At 39.1% G+C, this 26,415-nt stretch overlaps 1 protein-coding gene across 9 annotated transcripts in view; it reads left to right on the top strand.

The window, feature by feature from the left end:
* The first annotated feature begins 905 nt into the window (after positions 1-905).
* The window catches only part of ABI3BP (ABI family, member 3 (NESH) binding protein), a 259,187-nt gene continuing 233,677 nt past the window's right edge, over positions 906-26,415 (top strand). For all 9 annotated transcript variants that reach the window (XM_014528309.1, XM_005880197.2, XM_014528314.1 and 6 more), the window contains exon 1: positions 906-1,087. In XM_014528309.1, the coding sequence (XP_014383795.1) occupies positions 1,009-1,087 (79 nt within the window). In that variant the 5' untranslated portion in view covers positions 906-1,008. The remainder of the gene's footprint in view (positions 1,088-26,415) is intronic.

Genomic DNA, 26,415 nt, shown 5'->3' on the forward strand with positions numbered 1-26,415 from the left:
TGACCCTGGCTGCTTGTAGGTTATTTTGAGGAATAAATGTTTTAATATATGTGAACTGATCATATCAGCACCTGGCATGAAGCAAGCACTTAAATATAAGCAAAGTTGATGAGCTAGAGATGGAGCAATTTGTTCAAAGGCATATGGCATACACATTTAAACTCTGGTCAGTTCTATTGCAAAGCCCATCCAAATTATTAACCATTAGAATATACTGTCAGGACATTTAACTGTCTAAGCTTCAGGTTTTCTCACTGATAAAGTGGTGATATCATCATCCTTCCTGTACAGCCACTGTGAGGATTAGATTACAATAATGTGGGCACAGATACTATTACACAACATGGACCAGAGCTGTGGACAATCAGTGACAGTGAATTCACTATATCTCTGCATCTATATCTAGAGACTATCAGTATGTACGTGTGTGTGTGTGTGTGTGTGTGTGTGTGTGTACAATGAATAGCTGTGTAGGCAAGTATTCACTTTTAAATGTTTCTTATAATACTGGAACTTCAGAATGGTTAAAAGTGCATTTTTATGAGTTTACTCCCATTTAAAAGAAGAATTGGATTGGTGTACTGGATAATTAAAAACAGTTTCCTTCCTAATAAGGTTTTATTTTATATTTTTAACGTTCCAATGGTTTTAAGTATGTCTTTTCTGGATTTTTAAAAATAGCTCAACCAATGTTTCAAAATTGACTAAATACTTTTTCTTTCACAAACACAGATTGAACATAAGTTTGATGTTTATATCACAGGAGCAAGAGACAGACAGTTATAACCTAGTAGGAAATGTTATGATATGTTTTTGCTGTTGTGCCTTTCTTTTTTTTGGTGTGAGAAAGGGTGTGATGTCATGCTGTCTCCACCCCCTGTGAGTAAGCCCACGGCTCGGCTCAGTGCAGCCGCCCGCCTGTCACCGGGAGACAGTCCACTTAAATGCAGCTCCAGGGTTGCGGGACACCCACCAGCATCACTCCCCGTGTGAGGTGGCAAATGCAACATGCTGTCCAGCTTGGGGTGTCTCCTTCTCTGTGGAAGTTTTGCACTAGCCCTGGGAAATGCACAGAAATTGCCAAAAGGCAAGTAGCTCTGATGTGTTGTGTTTTAACAATAATTTTTAAGCGATACTAGTTTTGAAATGTTGACGTTAAGTGTGATCTGCTTTTCCAGATGGGGGTGGGGGGCATAGCGTTTTATAGGGTGGACAGTCTAAGTTCAGATGTGTGAAGGAGTTACTTAAACTTTTACTTTTTTTCCCCTCTCTCTGTTATTTACTTTTCAGTTGGATCTCTTTATTACAAAAATGAAATCCAACTTCTTATTTTAGGTTTAGCAGATGTTCACGGGAGCTTGCATGGTATCGTGTCCAACTACAGTATTTGTATGTGGAATCAAATTATATAGATGAGCATTGTAGTCTGTTAAAAAGAGTTTTTGGTGTTTTGTCTCCCTTCCCAGAGACTAAGCCAGTACTATCGTAAGGTTTTAAAGCAGCTAATTCGGAAACCTGAATCTTTGGTGTAAACCTCCCGCACACCTGTTCACTCGGAGGTTTGAGGACCCGAGGCGTGGCCCGTCAGCCATGTGTTAATTCATAGACACGCTTCTCCAGTGGAGTTTGGATGAGTTTTGATCTGCTGGACAGGACACTCCCCCCTTTCCTGGCTAAAGTGCTCTCATTTTAGAATTGGTATTTTGTTTACAAATGTCACCAGAAGCAAATTAATATTTTGAAAGTTAAACCCTAAAAACAATCGTTTGAGCCCATCAGCATGAAAGCAAGAGCTTTCCTCTCTCCTGCCTTTAAACGTAAACGTTACATGTACTTTTTTTGTTCCTTTGCAAAGGCACTTTCCGAAGCCAACTCCAGGTCCGAGAGGCTTTTTATGGTGACAGACTGCTTTAGTCAGCAGGATTAGGAAAACAGGCTGAAACTTACGTACAGTCGCAGTGGAAAATAGTGGAGGTAATGCAGAGCCACAGGCTTGTCAAAACCCTGCTGGGCAGGGAGTCAGAAGGCAAGGTTGTTAGTGTCAGAACATCCGAAAGCTCCGTCCTAGGGGATAGTTTGTCCCAAGTGACAGTTGTTCTCTCCTCAGTGTGTTGAGTGAAAGTTGAATCTAGAATTGTGAAGGCTGAAGGGTTTGGCTAGTTGATATTTAACATGATCACATAAAGAGTAAAGAAAAAGGCAAAGTTTAACTCTGGATAATTATGCAAAGAAAAAGAAAAACAAGTACGCACTATTAGATTTTTATCTTCTATCAAGAATTTTGTTTTTTGATCATAGAAGTGTTGCAATAAATCAATTATGAGCCACAAGCATAAGCATTCAGAATTAATTGTTCCTGCTGCTGAAATATTTAATAAGGTCACACCATTTGAGAGGAATCCAGGGGTTTTCTCAGGCTCAATTTTTACCTTCGTTTTATTTTACCTTTTATTCACTGTGCAGGGATGATAGTCACAATTTGTTACTGCAGATTTCTGCAAATTCCAAGTGCTTTAATTATCATGTTGTAATCACTGGATATAAATCTGTTGACATAATTTTTTAAATATGTTATGTTAAAAAAATTATCAAAACAGCCACAAAACTCTTCTTTAGTCCCAATGCACTTTAATCTGAAGTATTTTTATCCAGGCTCCTTTTGTAATTTTTGAAAATATCCATAGTTTTGGTAGTATTATAAAGTAAGTGGAAGTCTCCTTGCCTGTAATACTATATTTTTTCTTTATTATGAAAAAATACTACATTTTTTCTTTATTATGAAAGCTACGAAGAAACTTTCTTTTAGCTTTAACTGAAGTTGTCTTTCTCAAATTGCATTTCAGGAATAGGTGTACTGTCCTCAAAATGGGGTTGGGGAGCATCTACTCTCCATCAGTAACTTGGGGCGCACTCATGCTTTGTCTCCTTTTGGGGAGTCACAATAAACATAAGAATTTTACAGGATTTGAAACTTTTTAGTTAGGAAACCTGTCCAACTTGTTTAACCTATTGTTTCCCAAACTCATTTGACTAAGAATGCTTTTCTGGTGGAATAGCTATAATATCTTGCTAGGGGCTGTCTTTCAGCAGAACACATTTGGGGAAATGCTTAAATAAACAAGGAAAAAGGGGATAACACTTTTTCTTCTTTTTTTACTTTAGAGTCAGTTAAATATCATTTGTGATCTAAGAACAGGATAGAATTTTGAAGCTAGAAAGTACACTAGTGATCACATAGTTTAGTGTTCCCTGACCTTTGGGTTTATGAACCAGTAAAAATACATATGTGTTTTTAATGTCAGGTCCTGCTATGGAGGACATACTTGAATTTTGCCAGGTAAGGATGTCAAAGGAAAAAGATCACCATTGTTTATTAAAAAATAGCCACTTTAACAGATTTATAAAATAAGCAAATTTATGTAAATATATCCATTGTTCTTATTTTTTTCATTTCACCTCAGACTGATGAAGTTCATCACAGGCCAACATTTGGTAACTTCTGACCTAATACAACCATGTATTTTCAAATTAAGATGGGCGGGGGAAGTTTAGTAACTTTTCTACATTGATGGAAGAACCAGAACTGGGATCCTGGGCTTCTGACTTGAAACTGTGTTCTATTTGAGATATATAATATAACATAATCTAAATATATAAAAGCCTAAACGACCATTATGACTGGTCAAGATGACATGCACTGACCACCAGGAGGAAGATGCTCAACGCAGGAGCTGCTCCTGGTGGTCAATGCGCTCCCACAGCCAACCTCCTGCGACTAGCCAGCCAACCTCCCACAGTCCCTCCCCCCAGCCGGCCAGCCAACCTCCCACAGTCCCTCCCCTCAGCTGGCCAGCCAACCTCCCATGGTCCCTCCCCACCCCCCGGACTGGGTGAGATGGCCCTGATCAGCCCCAATTGCTGGCCAAGCCGAGGGACCCCAACCGTGTACGAATTCATGCACTGGGCCTCTAGTATATAAATAATACATGAGGATAGTCATTACCTTCCCCTACAAGGTGGGACAAAAGTAGGGTTACAGTTCATATGGAAAATCATACAATAATTGATAAATAATTCATATATATAAAAGCCTAAGCAACTGTTACAACCAGGGGACTGGATGACCAGATGACCAGCCGGTAGCTATGACATGCATTTACCACCAGGGCCAGATGCTCAATGCAGGAGCTGCCCCCTGGTGGTCAGTGCGCTCCCACAGCCAACCTTCCGTGGTCCCTCCCTCCAGCCGGCCAGCCTTGATCAGGACTGGGTGAGATGGCCCTGATTGGTCCTGATCACCAGCCAGGCTGAGGGACCCCACTCGTGCATGAATTCATGCACCAGGCCTCTAGTAATACAATAATAAACTCTGTGTTTTGTGTACTCACAACTGTTACCCTACTTTTGCCCACCCTGTATATATAAATATTTTGTTATTTATAAGAAAAAGAAATTATTTTTAATAAGAAGTCACTCAGTGCATGTCTTATGCATGTTTGCATATTTAGTCACATACTTATAGAAAATAAATTATGAGTCGCTGCTTTTTAAAAGCTTAGAGTTGGAGACTATTATTAATAGACGTCTCATCTTCACTTCTCAATTACTATATTCCTTGATAAATCATTTACCTTTGCTAAGTCTCAGTTTTCTCATCTGTAAATGGGAATAATGTTAATAATCACATAGTATTTTAGGATTAAATGCAATAAGAGATGCAAAGCTTTTAGTGAAGAGTCTAACGTATAACAAGTATTCATTCAATAAATATTATTGGGTTACAGAAAAGTGGGTCAATACTGAAAAAAATATGCATTCCAAGTAATACATGTGTCCAAACTGTCAGATAAATCTATTGGAGGATAGAAAATGTGGTGACAAGTTCTTGGCAGAAAGGTGTGGCAAGGGAATAAGTGTTGCTCTACAATGAGAGAAGGCCTCTACCATGTCCCAGTCTGACCATTGTCAACACAGTGTTTGATTGTCTGTGGAAATCTGCACCTTTGCCTTAGGATCAGCTTTTCCCTTAAGATTGTTAAGGCCTCATGGAACCTCCAGGAGACATTCTCTTGCACTTGTTTTCAATAGGAGGATTATGCTATAACACACAGGCCCTAGAGAAGAATTACCACATTGTTTTACACCTTTGACATCCCTGTGCTCCAGCTACCTCTCAGAATCTTTGTTCTTGGCACCATAGAACTTCTTTTTTTCCCCCTGGAGTACAGGCTAAAGTAAAAACCACAGAGAACACACATATAGTGAAGGGAGCCAACAAAAGCTTATAATGAGACATGAGGGGCTTGACACACCTCTTTGCAGAAAATCCTGTGTAATAAGCCAGAAGGCAAAGGCTACTATTTCTAGCCAACTCTATCAGTCCTCCTGAGGCATATGGGCAGAGAGCAGCAGAGGAGCATCCAAGATACAAGTGCAATCAGATGGGCCGAGAGCATGAGGCTCTTGGGAGCGACTCTTGGCATGTGGCAAAGGAAAGTCACATCTGGCTCTTTGCCTCAGGTTCTTACCTGACAAGGTAGAAATCTCTGACTCCAAGGACAAAACACACAGGGGTAGATGATAATAACAATAGCTCTCATAGCTATTAATAACTGTTATTATTATTATCACAGATAACATTCTTTGGGCTCACATTAGATAGTTGTGGTAATTTATGGCTAAATATTCTTTTTTAAAAAATATATTTTTATTGATTTCAGAGAGGAAAGGAGAGGGAGAGAGAGACAGAAACATCAATGATGAGAGAGAATCATTGATCGGCTGCCTCCTGCATACCCCCTACTGGGGATCAAGCCTGCAACCCGGGCATGTGCCCTTGACTGGAATCGAACCTGGGACCTTTCAGTCCGCAGGCTGACATTCTAGCCACTGAGTCAAACCAGCTAGGGCTGGCTAAATATTCTTAATGTGGAAAATCTAACTAAATTCCCAAAGCTTTCCTATAAAGCAGGTGTTTTATTACTCTCATTTTATAGAGCATAAAAATGTTTGCCTCAGTGTTTAAGTGATTTGCCCAAAGTCACTCAGCCAGCAAGTGGCAAAAGATTATACCCTTAATTTCTATGTAGTACCAGTTCCCTGCTCCATGTAAAGATAGCTAATTTGTTCAAGTAACAAATTATAGTCTGTATACATGCAGAACTCCCGAAGCTGGGAAGATACAGCTCAGCACTTGTCTTCAGGGAGCTGACCAGTTCCTGGAAGAGACATGGATGTATAGGCATCATTACAATCAAGTGAGATCAGTGTCTGATTTGGGAGAAGTACGAACAGCTTTGAGAATAAGCAGGAGAACCCAACCCTGACAGAGGATCAAGAATTATAAGAGACCTAGTGGCCCAGTGCACGGATTCGTGCACATTGAAAGGAAATTAATTAGAAGAAAGATTCATGTGGTAATTACATTACTGCAAAAAATTACATGTCAAAATAGTATATATAATATCTATAATAATAAAAGTTTAATATGCTAATTAGACTGGACAACTGAACGACCTTCCAGACAACCTTCCGGACAAAGCCGGGGCTGCGAGGGCCGAAGCAAGCTGCTGTGGCTGCAAGGGCTGAGCCCCTTGCACGAATTTCATGCATTGGGCCTCTAGCATTATTATAAAATTAAAACATGTGTGCAATTGGCACCAGCAAGAGCTTTATATGTATCGTGCATGCACGATTAAACGTTTATTTTTAAATTGCCAGTGTGCATCCTATATACCGGCTGGTCGAATGGTAGGATGAATGGTCGGTCGGTCATTTAGCCTTATATATATATAGATATGCCACCCAAGTAGAGGCTTAGAAGATAAATTCAAGTTGGGGTAAAGGAGAATGGTTAAGAGGTGATGGGCCTTCCCAACAGGGATATGGATAGGGCCAGACCAAGGCAACCCCCAGGGGCCAGAGCTCAGTAGGTGTTAAATTACTCAGAGGGGGAGCCAAGACTAAGAAGTCCACACAGATTGCAACTTTGTCTTCCTTGTCTCGATCTACCCTGACTCCCCAAGATTGATTACATAGAGGCAATAGAAGGCAGTCTTTGGAGAGGAGGGTTCCTACATCTTGCTCTGTAAACTTTACCAGCTACTCAACTGGGGTCTGGCTCTCACTCTCCATGGAAACCTCCCATGTTGACAAAACAAGAATGTGTTACTCCAAGGGTCAACTCCATTTTTTTTCAAAGGGGATTGGTAGTTGCGAGCAACTGGAGAGGTTTTCTTTCATCTCAGGGCAGGGAGGTTGTAGGTAGGGAGGAAAACAGTAAGGAATAAAAATAAGCCTAGTGGGAGGGGTTCTGCTATTACTAGAATAATATAATTTATGTATTGGTGGTATTAAAGAGTACACGGGAAAAATGGTTCTACTCCTACAAGAAAACAAACAAGTTAAAAAATCACAGAAAGTTAGCTTAGCATCTTTTATAGCTCTAAAGTTTCTTAGAAGTTTTAGTGATTTGTTTGTCTATTCAACTACTATTTATTAAGCATCTACTAGGTAACACTGAGATCCAGCCCCTGCGATAAGAGACTTGTATTAGAAATGTAAATTTTAAAAAAATCTTTGTTGTTGAAAGTATTACATATGTCCCTCTTTTTCCCTCGGTGACCCCATCTAGCCCGCCCCCATCCCCTGTCCCAGGTCTTCACCAGGAATATAAAAATTGATCAAGTATAATTTGTTTTGTACTAAGACTATTATATTTAGAACCCAAGGTTTAAAAATAAGGTTTCCCTGTGTTAATTATACATTTACTAGTTTACTATCTTAATGAAAAGATAGTTAAAATGTTTTTGTAGGTTAATGTCAGTTGACAGAAGATATGTCTGAGACAAAAATGAGCTATCTGATGACAGGAGGGCCTTTCAGGAGATGTGACCAACCGTGCAATCTGGGTCACAGTCCTCAGAAAGATTCCCTTTGCCACTTCCCTAATTTTATAAATTGTCATTTATAAAAGTAGGTATAAGATAAAGAATATGGAATGTAACTAGATGAATTTAATAAAAGTGAGCTAAAAGATAGATAGGATAATCTAATGTGAGAGGCTAGAATAGTAAAATAAAAATATAAAAATAAGTAGTATCACCTAAAGAAGGAACATACTAAAAACAGAAAAAGAGGATATATACACATACATTCTATTAAAGTTATGTTTAAAAAATATGATAATAATTCACTATGTATTATATATCATGCATGGTGTTTAATGCTAAGTGTTTATATAAATTATCTCATTTTATTCTTATGCCTATGAAATATATATTATTACTGTCTCCACTTCACAGATGAAGAACTAAGCCTAAGGAATATGTTAATTATCTATTGCTGCATAACAAATTACCACAAAATTAATAGCTTAAAACAACACATTTATTATTTCACAGTTTCTGAGGGTTAAGAATCGGAGTCTGGCCTAGCTGGGTCCTCTCCTTCAAGGTCTCTGACAAGACTGTAGCAAAGGTGTTGGCTGGGACTGGGATCTCATCCGAAGGCTTGACTGGGAAAGGATCCATTTCCAAGTCCTACAGTTGTTGGTAAAATTCATTTCCTTCATGGTTGTTGGTTTGAGGGCCTCATTTCTGCACTGACCATTGACCAGAGGTCACCTAAGTTCTTTGCCACATGGGCCTTTCTATTATGGACACTTGCTTCATCAAAGTGTACAAGCCCAGATGAGTCTGCAGGCAAGATGGAAATCATAATTTTATGTAGTTCAATCATGGAAGTGACAGGCCAAGTCTTTTGCCATAGTTTATTGGTTACAAGCAGCTCACAGATCCTGTCATACAGGTGATTACACAAGCAATGAATGCAGAAGGAAGGGATTATTAGGGGTTATCTTAGAGTCTATCCACAACAAAATGGGCAATGGCTAGAAAATGATATAGTGGAACTATGAATACAGACAATCTAACTCCAGAGAATATACTGGTTGGAGTATTAATACGCCATCTACTTCCCACAGAATTGAGCCATTAGTGGCAGATGCCAAACTGCCAATTTGTCTTTCATATTTTTTTGGTGTTAATAAAACAATTCTTCCACAGGATCTAGGAATCAAAACACAAAATTTAGGTTATACAGAGAAGATATTCTTTTTTAAAAAATATATTTTTATCTATTTCATAGAGGAAGGGACAGGAAGAGAAAGATAGAAACATCCATGATGAGAGAGAGTCATAGATCAACTGCCTCCTGCATGCCCCACACTGAGGATTGAGCCCACAACCCTGGCATGTGCCCTGACCAGGAATCAAACCGTGATCTCCTGGAGAACATATTGTTAATATGACACCCAGATGCATATAGACTTTTTAATACTGTGGGTTTTTCCTCTAGCCCACAGTCTCTTCTTGTGTTGGGATGGTCCCAAAGGTCTAGGAGGCACACAGTAAGAAGGGTAGTAAACCTCATGGTTTCAGGCTGTTTTGTGAAGGTTCTGTGGACAGCTAGACTGAATCAGGACTCACTCCACTGCTCATAATGTTAGCTTGGGTTCCCCACCAAAAACCTTCCACAGTGAGATTTTTGGAGTTTGTCATAGGTTTCCCTAGTCTAACAAAACCCTGACTTGTATTCCTAGTGATTTTGATAGAAATGTGGGAGCCTTGAAGCTAATCTGAGGATTTTAGGCCCTCTTGGTACAGCAAGCATCCCCTAAAAAGTCAACTAATGCTCCTCCCCGTGGAAGTCCGAAAAGAAGGTAGATGTATCGCCTTTATAGAATGTTCATTATCATTCTCCAGTCATGGACTGTGTATCTAAAGCCCATACATAAGAAAGCCAGACTGAAGCCACCCACTCCAAGCACCTTCTGGTCAGATTAGAAATTAATTTTAGAGAAAATTGAGGTCCAATTCACACCTCACCTGTCATATAGCAATTCAATGTTTTCTTTAAAAATAAATTTAGCTATGAGTACAAATACTATAGCAGCTATCCCAAGTGTTGTAACTTTCATTGCACTTAGAATAAATGAAACTTTCCAAAATATCAGTACTTTTCTGCTTCCCTACTCAGTTATGATTTTATTAGTCTGAGGTGGGAGACTTGTAAAAATTCCTCAGGTGATTCCAATGTGGCCAAAGTTGGAAACCACTGATCAAAAGTTTTTGAAAATTTGCATGTGTAAGTGGGTGATAAACCTTTCTGGATAAGTACAGGGTAAAAATTAGGAGTTGCAGTAAATTATTTTGCTAAGTTTTAATATTAAGTTAAAGATTTTATTTATTTATTTATTTACTGCTTCATTCCAGGATTTTAAAGCATTATTTGAAAAAAAATTTGAGAATTCCTTCTCAGGCTGTATAAAATAAAGAAATATTTATAACTGAGATTAACATTTGTTTTTGGTGTTAAAAATGCTAATCTCTACTTTTACAAAATCTCAGAAGCCAGATCCAAAAAGCTATGGCAGATTGTGTTTTTCAGGACTGGACTTACATTTGTTCATTTTGTCATTCAACTAACATTTTTTTAAAAAAATTATCATATTAGGATTACAAAGATGAGTAAGACACTGCCGTACTTCAAAGAGTTTGAAATTAGTAGTATTTAAAATGACTTGGCTACACCAAAGTTATTTTCTTTTAGATAAAACTGTTGGTGTCTTAATTCTTCAACACTTGTAGGAGTTAACCTACCCCATTGTATTGTCATACACTAGCTTTAAGTGACATATATGTATATATATTTTAAAAAATGAATTCATGTATTATGTTAAGAAAAACGAAACATCCCATGATCTCAGTCAATGCAAAATACAGGAATTAGGCAAATGTTCAATAAATTTCCATATTCAGAAGGTCCAGGTTATCTGAATTGCCTTTGGAATGGTTCCTTTAGTTGTGCATACTATTTTATACATTCCGGCTCATCTTCTTTCTGTTTTATGCTAAGGAAAATTTGTGGGCATGCAAGATGATTTATTATCTGAAACATATTCCACTGTATCTCCCACACAGTCTCTCCTCTCTGAGTGGAGAACGAGCCATTGCCAGGACATAGCTTGGGGGGTGCCTTGCTTCCCACAAGTTGTCAAAGCGGAGTTCCAGATTTCCTTTCTCCTTAAATGCCATCCTTTGATTTCTCCATTCTGCTGGTTGATAAGAAAACATCCAAGGGCCCTGCTAGAATCCACTGTGCACGTGTGTGTGGGCGTGCGGGACCTAACAGGCTTTCCTTCTCCGAGAGCAGCAGATTCTGCCGTTGAAGGAGGGGTTTGGGGCGGCTGCCAGAGTCATGCTGGCAGAGAACCCTGGAATTCAGTCCTGTTACTGATATGCTGGCAGGGGATACAGGACAGAGTTTCCTTCTCCTTTCACTTTCCTAAATGGAGTTGAAGGCAGCTCCAGTCAGGAAGTTCAGGACAAGGAATCAGACAGTCTGAAGAACACCCCCTCCCTCCCTCTCCTGGCTCACCCTCTTCAAATACCCACCCGATCATGTTGTCACAGAGTGGTTCCCTAGGCACTCACATTTTCATAAGATTTAGAAGATGTTCTCCATGGAAGTTTCCTCTAATCTGTAGTTTCATTATGAATTGGAAAGATAAGTATTGGAAAATAGCAGCAGGGGCTAGTAGGGAAAGCCCAGGAATAAAGGTGAGCCTGGGCACATGTCCTGACCTCTCTCAACATCAGATTTTCTTCCTTGAAAAAAGGGAATGAGAAAAACAACAGTTCCCTTTTTAGCCTCCACTAATAAATATCAGGGTGACTTCAATGGAGTTTTTTGGCAGTAACTTACTTAACCTAAGTAAGAGGAGATGTGAGGACCAGACACATTTTTTTCTTTAAATTTTTTAATTTTTCAATTACAGTTGACTTTCAATATTACATTAATTTTAGTTGTCATTTATACAACTTAAAAAACTCTTTATCTGCTGTGGCAGCTAGAGGATCTCTTAGATGCTCTGGTCTCCTGGATACCTCCTGAAGAGACACTGCGTTGAGAAAAAGCCACTGCTGGATGTTCACGTTGACGGTGTCAGGGCCTGTGTTGTGTAGCCTCAGTGGCACGGGGACTGAGGAGAGGAGCCATGGCACTATGGATTTTTTAAACATGATTCTTGCTATCAGCATTCTGCTCCTATCTTGGTCCAACTCTCCCTGCAGGGTTTTGGAAGGTCCTGCTCAGAGCAGATTTATCTTTTATTGTGAAAGGTTTGGGAGTATCAGTCATGGTCTTTGGTCATTTTTCTTTCCTCCACATATTCTTGGGATGCAGGTCTGTGTACTTGGTTTTCCCCTGGATGCCTCCTGCAGTCTGTCTGGCTGACTCAGGTCCTGGGTTGGTCTGATCAGCTGGCTGATCAGACCCTGGGTGAGATTCTTTTTCCCATCCTCCCTCTTTTTTATTAACCCTCCTTTCCCTTTAGCCCAGAGGTTCTCAACCTGTGGGTCGCGACCCCTTTGGCGGTCGAACGACCCTTTCACAGGGGTCGCCTAAGACCATCCTGCATATCAGATATTCACATTATGATTCATAATAGTAGCAACATTACAGTTATGAAGTAGCAACGAAAATAATTTTATGGTTGGGTCACAACATGAGGAACTGTATTTAAAGGGTCAGAAGGTTGAGAACCACTGCTTTAGCCTCTTTCTCTCTTTCCCTCTTAATTTCCTCCTTTTCTCTTTCCCCTTCTCTGAACACCATTAGAGTCCCCAGAACATCCTCCTGGCTTCCACCCCAGCTTCTGCTACTGGCCACGTTGGCCCTCATTCATGCCTCACAGCTGACTCTTCATCTGTTTGGATATAGCAGAAATCATTCCCTTGGAAGACAATGCACACTTTATTTTTATTTTTTCAAAGCAGGAGTGGGTGTTTCTATGTCATGCTAAATGTTCCACTTGATTGAAAATACCATGGTTTCTCACTCATTTATCTTGGCATCAGCAAGCTTGCAAAAAGCACAAATCTCCATTCATCTGATCAACTCTGTGCATGTCTGATTGGACAAGCCATAGCTATGTATTAACACTAGTTCATTCTTAAAAGGTTTTAAATATGGCAACAACATATGCATGATAAAAACCAGATATTACAGTGTTATTTTGTAAGATCACTTTTTGATTTGCTCCTGAATTTTTGTTCCATTGTTGCTCTTGGAGTTTGATATTTTGAAGAACTTGCAAAGAATTTTGCAGTTTTCCAGTGGCTCATTGAGTTGGATCTTTAGTTCAAATGCCATGTTTCTCTTCATTTGACTGGTAGCCAACATTTCCATGAAACCAAGTTTCTGTGTCAAATGTCCTCATGAAATTTGATTCTCTAATTGGCAACTGGGTCACAGTTGCAGGCATCTAACACCATTATTACATACCAGCCTCTGATTCATTGCTGTTCTCAACAGGTAACTCCCAAATTGTCCTCTCACTCTTTCTGTACAGCCCTCCTCTTTCATATCTTTTTAAAGTTCTGATCCTTGTGCTTGGAAAACTCCATGACATCTGCCATGGAAACGTTATGTATTCTGTAGGCTTTTAGACTTTTTCAACCATATCAACAGTAATGATGACTAGTGAAAAAATGTATATATAATTAGGTTTCCAGATCCAAGTATGTGTGCTTACACACATGTGCCATTCTGCATTGTGCTGGTTCACTTTGTAATACAAATAAAAAACAAATAAATATTAAACCGACAAAAGCTCTAGAAATGGATTAAATTGGGTGTCATGCACCTTTGATTTTTGATTGGTCAATAATTTAGTTGCAAAACTACAAAGTCTTTGACTGAAGAAAATAATTATTTTTATTATCCTGTTAAATATTAACAGATTGGAAAGGGTGCAGCCTGGGCTGAGGGACCCCCCCCTCACCTCAGTGCATGAATTTCGTGCACTGGGCCTCTAGTAATATTATAATAACTGTATAGTGCCAGATGGGGTCTAGACTTATTGTGGCAATCCTTTTGTAAGGTATATTGTAAGGTATATATGTCTAATCACTACTTTGTATACCTGAAACTAATATAATATTGTATGTCAACTATAATTTTAAAAGAAATTTTAAAAAGTAATAGTACTTCATACTCTAGGTTAGTCAAAATTCCTTCTTTGTATACTCTCGGCAAGAAACCCCACATTCATAATTTTTCAGCATGTCAGTACTTTCTCAAATATTTTCAGGTGCCTTTAGCAGCTGTTTACAAAAAGAAAATACCATTTAGTCTTATAATCTCCTAAATTGTCCATTGAATTATATTATGTAATACTTATTCTCCCCCCCACCCCCTTGCTTTTATTTATTTATGTGTTTATGTATGTATATTTAGATAGAGTGGAAGGGAGGGAGAGAGGGGGGAGAAAGAGAGAGAGATGTGAGAGAGATACATTGATTGTTTGCCTCCCACACATGCCCAGATTAGGGCCAGGGAATGAACCTGCAACCCAGGTATGTGCCCTTGACCAGGAATTGAACTGGAGACCTTTTGGTGCGCGGGCTGATGCTCTAACCACTGAGATACTGGCCAGGGCAACACCTATTCTTAATCATCCATTTAATACAAGCATCTGTGTTTACATATGCCAGAAAATTAAGACAACCAACATTTACTGTAGTGTTTTCCAATGTCATCATAACCCATTCCTCACAGATGTGGTGTCCCAGAAACATCCATTTCAAATATTCCTTTTCATGGCCAGAGGTTCATAAGCCACAAAAGGACTACCGATTTTAACAAAAAATAAGCTTCCTGTAAATCATGTTATAAAATAATTTAAAAGGCATTAAAGGATAAGCATTAACAGAGTCAAGATCCTTTTAGGGATCTCTTTCTAGGGATGTCCTTATTTTGTGAGAAATTTTTTTATTTTTGCTTTTTTAAAGGGGTGAAGCATGCACACTTGTTTATCTGTCTTGAATCTAAAGTCTTTCTCCCGCCTACCTTTTCTCTTTATAGCTCTTGCAACCTACATCCACCCACAGGGCCTGGTTGTGCAAGATAATTAGATGGTAACTGGAAAGGAAACCTCTGTGTTTTGTTTCATTGAGATGCAGCTGTTTAACAAACCTGGAGATAATAAATCTCAAACTTGATTGAGGAATAAGGAATCACTGAGGATAGTTGTCCTCAAGCTTGATAGAGCATCAGGAGGGCTTGTTAAAACTTGGAATGCTAGACCACATCCTCAGAGTATCTGATTCAGTAGATCTGAGGTGGGGTGGTCCAGAGAGTTGGTGCTGCTGGTCCTGGGACCACATTTTGAAAACCGCTAACTTAGTGAATCTCTTAAGTATGTAGAGCCCCACTGCCTCCACCCGTCACCCTGCCCACACTTACTAGACTCATACCAGATTCTGAGTTAGTAGATGTGATTATCTGCATGTTCAATCACTATCACTGATGATTCTGATGAGGTTAACTGTGTATGGAGAAATAATACTGATCTTTTATATAACCAGTACCAAGCACTGAGGCACTAATTGGAAGAAAGCAGTTAAGAGAAACTGAGCTAACTTACTATAGTTCTATACATTTGGAGAACCTGTGCTTTTCGTTGTTCAGTATATGGTATATGTCTGTAGAACAAGGCTTATCTTGAGATAGTAAGAACCGTAGGTCTTGTGTTGAACTTCTTAATACTTAGAAACCATCTTTTCCCATAGCTAGCTGGAGTCCTCAACAACATTTGCAGTTAATGCAGCCTTGTTTGGTGGTGAGTAATGTTTAAAATCGGGGCTGGAAGGCTTTGGTGACATTTTGAGATATTAGTGAGAGTCATTCTGTTTGTGTGTATATGTATGTTAAAGTCAACCCCTAATATTAGCCTGAAGCATCTGTGTAGTGTAACCCAAACTCAAGAAAGTCCACTATAAAGTATGACCAGTTTACTTCACTGAGTCAATCAAGAAAAATACAACTCTGAAACTGAAGATGAATTTGATACTTCACATAAAAGTTCTGTTTTTTTGGCTTACATAGACTGGTAGCCAGCCCTTCAGCTAATACTGGACATCGGTCTATTGTTGAACATTAGCTATGACATTTATATTTGGCAGGCAGCTGAAAACATTGTATATGAAGCTTGCAGGTTGAAGTCTCTTTTCTGAGCTCCAGAAGTCCATAAAAACATAAAGTCGTACACTTGTGGGTATATACATTTTTCAGGTATTGGTGCTTCAATATTGAGATTCTCAAGGAGCCTAAGACCTAATAAAAGTTAAGAACATCATGTCTAAACAGGTGCCTTTTACTGAGTTAGAATTGGGATGCATCAAGTGAGTGGCTTTAAAGATTGCTACCATATACCTGAAACATGCAGAAAGGGCTTTGAGATGGTCCATGAAAAAGTTCAAACTTCATAAGGAAGATGCAAACACATATACCTGAAACATGCAGAAAGGGCTTTGAGATGGTCCATGAAAAAGTTCAAACTTCATAAGGAAGATGCAAACACAGTTTACTTTATGTAATTGATTTTGAATTGCAACAAAAAATTTAAATGTGGAAGTACATCCAAGATGACCCAAGATGACCCTTACCTCTTGGTATTCATACCCTTGTCCCCTCACACACCGAATCATGGCTGGCCTGTGTATCCATTAGAGTACAGAAGGAGTGAAGTGAGGATGTGTGATTTCTGAGGCTAGCTCATAAAACTCATAAAAGTTCACACCTTGCTCTTTCTCTTGGATCACCCAATGGAAAAAGCCAGTTGCCATGTCATGAGAACACGCAGGCAGTCCTGTGGAGAGGGCCACGTGGTGAGGACTGAGCCTTCCTGTCCACAGCTGGCACAAACGTGTAACTCATATGAGTGACCATCTTGGAAGTGCATCCTCCAACCTCAGTCAGGCCTGCAGATGACTGCAACCCTGGCCAGTATCTTGACTGCAACTACATAAGAGATTCTGAATTGTAACTACTTAGCCATGCTGTTTCCAAGTTCCTTCCTGATCCACAGCAACTGTGTGAGTAATAAATGCGTATTATTGTGTAAGTCATTGAGCTTACAGGTAACTTATTATGCAGCAACTAGTAATTACACAGAGCGTGTTTGTTGCCTTTTTATTGTAATTTAAAGGACTATTTAAGTGGAGCAAAAATAGAATGAGAACTACAGATAATCTTATTTGTTGGCGTATGGCTTTAGACATGTAGTTTTGACTCTAGGCGTTAGATAAGTGGAAATAAATTCTGAAGGAGAATTTTTGAATCATTTAGTTTTTCCAGGATTACAAAAAAAATGGCATAAATGCTGATCAGAGTGATTGGAAAACTATGTGAACACATAGCCTTTTAAAGAAATCATGGAAAAAGTTTGATGGTTTGGAGCAACTTGAGGATCATGTTATAAATGGCCTTGTCCTTCATTCCAGAGACATTTTAGGACTGGCCTTAGGCCAAGGGTAAGTCTGTATTGGTCCCACTAACATATAGGAGAGTCAACCTGTGTCCAGCACAGCTTAAAGAGAACCAGATCCAAGATCCACACTGTAGCTGACCTACATCACAGAATTCTCTGAGGAACTAATGGGCCTCCTGGCACAAATTTGGATCAGGCCAGACTCTCAGGCCTTAGTTAGCTTTGACCTCATGCTGAAGTTTATGCCATGGAGCTGTAAATATATCTCTAGCATAAGCCTTTGTGACATTTATCTCTTATACAATATAAGCACCTAATGTTATAATAGGAGGAATAAACATAAAAAGAAGAAAAATGGTTACTGTCCCAGTAGAGTTTATGTTCTAGCAAAAGGAATAGATGAACTAAACAGGATAATACAATGTAATAACAGCTATGATTGAGAAATGAATGAGGCTGAATTGAAGCATAGAGAAAAAAGAGATTTATTTTGCTTGGAAGAGTGGGAAGGCTTTGAATAGAACCTTCTCTGTCATTCTACAAAATTAAAAACAAGTGTTTATTTAAAAAAAAAAACACCCACACACTTCTTGTAGGGAATTTCTTTATATGTGCTCTCTGTGGAGGGTGAGCAAAATTTTCTAGCTCCAAGCCAGAATGCATAAGAAATAAGATATTTTTAAAGACATTGAAAGTGTTTGTAAACTAGGGCTCTTTCAGAACATTAAAGATGCTTTAACTGTATTTAACTTATAGTGTTATTCATTAATGGGTGCTTTTAGTGCTTTAAACAGCTCATTTGATGCTTAAAATTATTACAAAGAAAAATCACAGACACGTACCATCAGTTACTAGGACCTTATTAACAAAGCATGTAACAAAACATAGAATTGGCCAGTTCATTGGCCAGTCAATATCTGAGTCAATTGGATGATCTAGGTCACAAGGAACAAGTCTTCCTGCTTAGAACCTCTTCCCAGACAAAATTCTAGTCTAGATCTAGACTAAATTTTTACTAATATCTATCATCACTCAGAGACTCACAAGGCCACATGTGGTCTTTGCTTTTTCATGCAAATTCATCGCACCAGGGACTTGACTTTCCCAGAGCATTTTATCGTAGTTGCTAAGGAAGGGCTATTTTATCAGTAGACACAGCTCATTTCTACCACTGCTTTATCCACTCCCAGTGGACACAGCTAATTAAGCAAGCAAAGCATTCAGGCTTTTAAAGCAGAATCTATTTGTGAAGGATGCTGTGGTCAAATCAATCAGGGAAGGCAAAAAATTTAGTCAGATCTGAAACTGTCATCCAAGCAGGCAGCAGGCACTAGAAGAGTCACAAATGTGATGAGATCAGCCATTTTAGAATCCTTTCCCACTCTGTTCTCAAAAGTGGGGACCCCTTCATCCTCAGCAGCCCATCTCCTCCAAGTCAGCAGTGAGGCTCACTTTGCTACTCAAACTTCTTCATTAGAAGTGAGGGTGTATTGCTATTAAGTTCAATTTTGTCATCTTACAAATGTTTTATTTAGTGCAGCATAACAAATAAGGAAGCAACTTCCAAAGACTAAAGGTTTTTATCTACATTCAAATGTAAACCATTTTTACTTTCTCAATATCCTATTTCTTTTTTCTAAAATAATTGCAACAAATTCTTTAAGAAATTCTCTTTACTATTTTAATACATTGAGTTATTTAATACTCATCAGATCAATGTATTAAGACTGACTAACTTCACCCCAGCTGGTTTGGCTCAGTGGATAGAGCGTCGGCCTGTGGACTCAAGGGTCCCAAGTTCGATTTTGGTCAAAGGCACACACCTGGGTTGCAGGCTAGGTCCAGCGTGCAGGAGGCAGCCAATCAATGATTCCCTCTCATCATTGATGTTTCTCCCCCTCCTTCCTCTCCCTTCCTCTCTGAAATTAATAAAAACATATTTTAAAAAAAGAGTGACTAACTTCTAATCAAACAGGAGAAATGTTGTGTCTAGACTGCCTATAGACAAGGTGCCTGTTATCTGGTAGAGAGAGAGGATCCCAAACAGCACCTTGGGCAGGTTTGACTTTCCCGAGTGCCCTTCTTTTGGGAAATGTTAAAATATGCACCCTAAAGTTAAATGTGACTTATTTTAGCATTACTTTAGCTAATTAGTAAATATTCTGTAATCATAGCTTAATCTAGGAGGATAAGCAAAAAATAACTAACTTTCAGCTTTCCTTCTAAATATGAACATTTGAAGATGGCTCTGTTGCCTATTTGTCTACTCCTTGTTTCATCCAACCTGATAAATTTTTATATTTTGTCAGTTTCAATCAACATATAAAATATTTCCATCACCACAGAAGATTCTATGGTGCTCCTTTGTAGTCAATCCCATCTCCGATCCCAGCTCCTGGCAACCACTGATCCGATTTCTGTTCCTTTAGTTTTTCCCTTTACAGAACGTCTATAATAGAAGCATATATTATGTTGCCTTGTGGGGAGGAGGTATCTGGCTTTTTTCACTTAGCACAGTGCTTTTGTGATACATCCATGTTGTTGCAGGCATTAGTAGTGGTTTTTTTAATTGGTTGAGAAGGGTTCCATCATGTGGCTATACCACAATTGTTTACTCATCCACTAGTTGATGAGTTGTTTCTAGTTTGTGGCAATTATAAGTAAAACTGCTATAAACATTTGCTTGCAGGTTTTTGTGTAAGCATGTATTTTTATTTCTTTTGCCTAAATATCTAGGTGTGGGATTGCTTTGTCATGAAAAAAAAAAAGCATGTTTAACTTTATAAGAAATACCAAAGTGTCAATAGCACTTTTTTATAGCAAAGTATGAAGATTTCAGTTGCTCCACATTCTTGCCATACTTGGTATTGTCAGTTTTTTGGTTTCCATTTCTTTAATTTTAGCTATTTTAACAGGAATGATTCAGGTAAGATTTGAATCCATATCTTTACTCCTTAGAGATTGGTTCACACTTGTTAAGCATCATTCTTTTAAAAATATAGGATCAGTTTTCTTAAAAGCAGTAATCTTTTCCAAAATGTAATAGGTAAATTAATTTGCTAAAATCTACACTGATTCCTTACTAGATAATATAAAATATGGGAATCGGGTACATTTGCCTGACACAGAGAGAACAGTCGATAGATTTGTCTTTTCACCTTCTCTCCCTTGATCTTATATTCATGAGGCATCAAACCCAAACATCAGAAAGATAACCTAAATTGAACTGTCACATAATTTTTTGCCTCTTTCAGCTTTAAGACTAAATTTAAGCTTTAAACAATTTAAAATACACAGCCTGGCCTGGCTGGGTGTGGCTCATCAGTTGAGCAGTCAACCTAGGAACCAATAGGTCACCAGTCTGATTCCCAGTTGGGGCATATGCCGGGGTTGTGGGCTTGATCCCCAGTGGGGGATGTGCAGGAGGCAGCCGATCAATGATTCTCTTTCATTGATGATTCTATCTCTCTCTCCCTCTCCCTTCTTCTCTGAAATCAATAAAATTATATTTTAAAAAAGACACAGTCTGGATATGAGAATGCTAAGTAAATCTGGGCATCCGATGTTATGCAGAAACAAAAGCCCCTTTCTTTCTCTATAACTGAGAAAAGAAAAGTGGCATGAGGCAGAAAAATGGTCCTTGGACTTGGAAACAAAACACCTCAATTTTAGTCTTTACTCTCCTTCTAAGTGGATGAGTGAACTCAGAGAGGAAATAATTTAGTCTCTTTGGGTCTTAGTTTTCTCATCTGAAAAACATGCAGTGTAATACAGTTGATTCTCATTACTCGCGGTAGTTATGTTCTATAAAGTTGCTGCAAACACCAATTTAGCAAATACCAAGTGAACTATTATTTCTAGGGGAAATAGTGGGTTAGGTTCCTGGGAGCATCTGGTCACAACATTTTTGCAAACAAATCAATACATAATCTTGTTTTTGATATGTTTCTGTTTAAAGACACGTATTTAATACGCATATGCTGTTGACTCATTTACATTGAACTCACAGTCAACAGCACGATATTCATGCCTGAATAGAGCTTATCTTATATTTTCTCCATAAGGCATAACTCAGCCTCTTGTGCACATAACCACTTCACAGCACATTAGCATTACTCTTGGGGGCCATTTTAAACAGAAAAAGGACAAAAATGAGAAAAACAAAGCATTAAACAGACCAAGCAAAGCACACTTATTTATAGCTGCGAGCCGAAACAGAGGCAGAATGTTGCCGTTTTCCACCTCAGCTTGGAGTGTGCACATTAGGGACTCAAATATTTAACACTCTGTGATGTCCATGAATGACTGCGAAAGTGCTATGAGTATTGACTGTGGGGTTACAAACAAACTTCAGCAAGTAGGTAAATTCTCAACTATGGAATCTGCTCATAATGAGGATTGAGTGAATCTGTCCATAATGAAGGTGGATCATGCATGTTGTTTCTGTGAAAGAAAATGATGATGCCATTATTGTTTATGGGTGTTTTCTTCAGCCAGGGCCTAAGAACATTCATTAGGGGGGGAAAATCTCAGTGCCTCAGTCACAGGGCCTCAAACACTATAAGCAGAAAAGGGAAACCAGAGAGACTAATGGAACTGCTTATTTGCCTTTAAAAAACATGCATTAACATATGAAGATAACATCATGTTGAAGAGCCTCGATGAGCAAAAATAATAACTGTGTTGTTTGATTTTTTTTGTTTAAGGTGAACGAGGGCTTAGGGAACCTGATTGCCTTTGTGTATATTTGCAGCTGCCGTGGGATCCTTTTAAAACTAAGTGGTCATCCATCACTTCTGTTCTTGGCCAGAGAGTAGTTTTCACATGTCAAGGGTGCTTTATAAATATTTGCATCACCAGTTTATTGGTAGATTCCTTTTAGTACAGACAGAATTTTTTCACATAAGATTTGATTTTGCTTACATTAAATTCTATGGTGTAAGTTTCATTTTCTAAATATACAGAGGTTGTTTTAATGGCAATGGTAGTGTTATTAAATCAAGGAAACTCTAAATCAGGGGTCCTCAAACTACGGCCCGCGGGCCACATGCAAATACAAATATTGTATTTGTTCCCATTTTGTTTTTTTACTTCAAAATAAGATATGTGCAGTGTGCATAGGAATTTGTCCATAGTTTTTTTTTAAACTATAGTCCGGCCCTCCAATGGTCTGAGGGACAGTGAACTGGCCCCCTGTTTAAAAAGTTTGAGGACCCCTGCTCTAAATACATGGATGTATTGTACTACTGAGATGGAATTCCCAGGTTGCAGAAATGTTGATGGGAATTCAGAGCTTCAGGGAAGAATGACATTCCATCTTCGGTCGCCCCCCTTTGTACCCTGTTTTTGGAAGGCACACCCCTCTCAGCCCACATTTCTGTGATTCCTTCCCTGACAAGGTGCAAGTTGGTTTGACCAGCAAGAACCCTCACATCTTTCTATTTTAAATTTCCATTTAAAAAATCTACTTTTGATTATTTGCATTCTTGATCCATTCATTGAAAAAAAAAACACACAAAAAAAACACACCCAAAAACCTGTAGTTTTATTGGGAAAAAGAAAGATAAAGACTTTAATAAGCAGACAAGTGAAGTTCAACTTCCATCAACATCTGTTAAACATCTCCCAAATACCAAGCATTGTACTTGCAGTTATTGTAATTTCCATCTGTATCCTCTGTAAGGCAATTGTGATAATTGGGGGGAAATCCAGAATGGGTGGGAGATATAAATGCAAAAGTGGAAGCACCTTATACCTTTGGGCCCACGCACATTCTCAATGTTCCCCTCGCTGGAGCTCAATATGTAAAGACTTATATTGTCTCATTCTGGACTTGCCTTCTCTTTTTAATGCTTCAGCTCCAAACTATCCCATCACGAATCTCTATCAAAATTTCCCTAGTCAGTGCCCCATTCCTGCTAGCCTACTTTTTGAAAATAATCTGATATTTTTTGTTCATAGTAAGATGTTAATGGCAGGTAACAACGAGATGTCTTCTTTTCCTGAGAGGTTTGTCTTTTATCCAAAGGTGCTTATATGAATAAAGCCTTAATGCAAGAGAATCTGGTCTATCTTCTCTAATGGAAAGACTTCAACCAAGTAGGGTTTGTGGGGAAAGTTTTGTTAAAACATAAAAGACCTTCTTATATCTCTTAAATCTTTCAAATAAGTGGCAATGGATTTCGTTTACATGTCCCATGAGTCCCAGAAGAGATGCCAAGTAATGTCTTCCCAGCAGAAAGTGTTTTCAGGGAACTTGCACTTGATGTGTTTGGTATTGGGAGAAGGATGTATATTTAATCCAGAAAGTGGTATCAGCAGCCACAAAAACTCCTTGAAGCAGTTATAATTACCAAGAAAGCAGCTTGAAGGTATTTTGCTTAATGAACTTCTTGGAGTACCTCAGTTTTAATTTGGATTAAAGAAAAAACTCTTGGCTTGAAGCACGTGACATGAGCACCTGTGATGGTCCACTTTCCAATAGTTTCATTCAGATACTGAGATGGAGCAACACTTACTAGTAGATGGGGCCTCACAGCCCTCCCTGCCCCCTTGGTCCACTTCTATTCTTCCACCTCCCTCACTCTCTAAGGGGAGGGAGACCAATATTGCAGCTATAGAGGAAAGCCTTCAGCACAAATGGAAAAGCTGCTCTTCTCAGGGTGGGGCTCCAGAAGGGGATTGTAACAAGCCAAGAGCTCGTGGGCTCTCAGCCCTGAAGAGAGAGAGTGAGAGAAGAGAGGCCACAGAGCAGCACCTGATGCACAGATATGAGAGGTCAGTCATATCTGGGAGCTGGGCTTGATGTGTATGGTCATAGTGTTCAGTGTGTCCACTTTGGAAGGGACTATAGCTACCTACTCTACTTTTGAAAGGAGCAAAACCCAACACATTTCAAAACCAATTGATGTTTCTGATTTTGCCACTAATCATCATCCTATCTAATAAAAGAGTAATATGCAAATTGACCATCACTCCAACATACAAGATGGCCGCCCCATGTGGTCAAAGATGGCTGCTTCCATGTGGACACAAGATGGCCTGCAGGGGAGGGCAGTTGTGGGTGATCAGGCCAGCAGGGGAGGGCAGTTAGGGGTGACCGGGCCGGCAGAGGAGGGCAGTTGGGAGCAACCAGGGTGGCAGGGGAGGGCAGTTAGGGGCAACCAGGGTGGCAGGGGAGGGCAGTTAGGGGCAATCGGGCTGGCAGGGGAGCAGTTAGGCGTTGATCAGGCTGGCAGGCAGAAGCAATTAGGGGCAATCAGGCAGGCAAGTGGTTTGGAGCCAGTAGTACTGAACTGTGAGAGGGATGTCTGACTGCCCGTTTAGGCCCGATCCCAGTCGGGCCTAACAAGTATTAATAAGTACTTGTTAATCGCCTTCAATAGCCCAGGCACTATAAGGGAATGGGTATGAATAAGAGTGCCCTTCGCCTTTTTTATAACATAGACCTGAACAGCTACGGAGGTTGTTGGCCATCCAGGCATGTGGCTGAGAGAGAAGTGGGGCTGCAGCAAGAGTTTAGAGAAATGGCCCAGATTCGGATAGATCTGCACTTGTAGGAATACCCCCATGGGAGTACTCTGTTGGAAGAAATGCAGTAACTCCTTATGTAACATGAGTTTTTAAGTAGAGACAATTTAATAATGATTTCCTTTGAAAGATATTTATAATAGAGCTTTTTGTTTGAGGCTATCTTTACATGAACAAAAAAAAATAAGTACAGAATGAATTTCTTCTCAAATCTCTGAAAAAATTTTTTTCCCTCTGCTGAGATTATTGGGGATTTCCTCTGACTCTTGGCAGATGGTTTACAAAAATGAGTTAACATCCTCAAATGTGGAGTCTTCCTGCTCCACCCTGACTCTTTTCCAGCAAAACCCATCCTTCTTTTCAAAAAAGTGTGTGTTTTTATTCTTCTTGATGACATAGATCTGCTTTTCTATCTGTTCAGAGCTATGCCTTGAAATTTGAAGATACTAAAGTTTCTTTACCCTTCTTTTCAAATGCACATTTTTTTGGACAATATGTGTTCTGATTACTACACTTATCATATATATTTATATTTTGAGGGAGAATTTTTTCAAGGTTATAATAAAATCGAGAGCCAAGGACCTGCTGATGGCCATGGTTACTGGTGTACCCATCTCTTTAATGATTGGCTCTTGCTCTCTCTCCATGGGGCATAATGGGGTGCATAGTATGGGGCTGATTGGTAGTCTGGAGAGTTCCAATTCCGGCGATGGCACTGGTTAGCTCTAGAGCTCTGTGTCAATCACCTAACCTCAGTTATCTCTGCTTTAAAATGAAGAATGCATTTTATAATCTCTAAACTCCTTTCCGGCTCTGAAATTCAGGAGGATTCACGCTAGAAGAGCACATTGAGAATTGCCTTATGGCAAGCTGCATTGTGGACCATTTGTTTGGCTCTCACTCAGGTCTGTGACTTCTTGCTTCATGGTTTGCATCACTTAGACCATGTCTGTGCCTCCCCACCCTTTGTGTCAGACACTGGATCTGTGTAAAATGAGGCAACGGTGACCCTGCTGGCAAACTGAGAATAAATAGATCACTCCAAAGGGAATTATGCAGGAAGCTTAGTCTGAAGGAGAAAGTCACATCAAAGTCACATTCATCTGTATTATCCTTTTAAAACAGCAAGTTATATTTTAAGAACTCTGAAATATATCATTCAGGATTTTTAAAAACAGGATTCTGATATTCAAAGCTGTATAATATATACTAGTAGATTAATAGTCTGGAAGACATCCAGAATCTGGATCAGATACGGTCAGATTGCTGTACTCGAACTCCCCCAGGTCACCCATGGTAGTCCTTGCCTGTGACCTCCAGTACAACAGAGCCCTGTTTTGATGTCAGCCTCAACCATCTGATAGTTAACTCCTTTCTAATCTCATGTTTAGTAAATTTTGAAAAGCTATGTGGCTACTAACCTAAATAGCTATAGGTTGGTTTTTTTTTTTAAATGTCTGTGAATGTATATTTTTATGAAGACTGGGCTAAACTGAAAACTTTTGGCTAATTGCAGAAAAAAAATTTACCTTTCATAAAATGTTAATTGA

This window comes from Myotis brandtii, unplaced genomic scaffold (assembly GCF_000412655.1).
Source record: "Myotis brandtii unplaced genomic scaffold, ASM41265v1 scaffold63, whole genome shotgun sequence".
Lineage (NCBI taxonomy): Eukaryota > Metazoa > Chordata > Mammalia > Chiroptera > Vespertilionidae > Myotis > Myotis brandtii.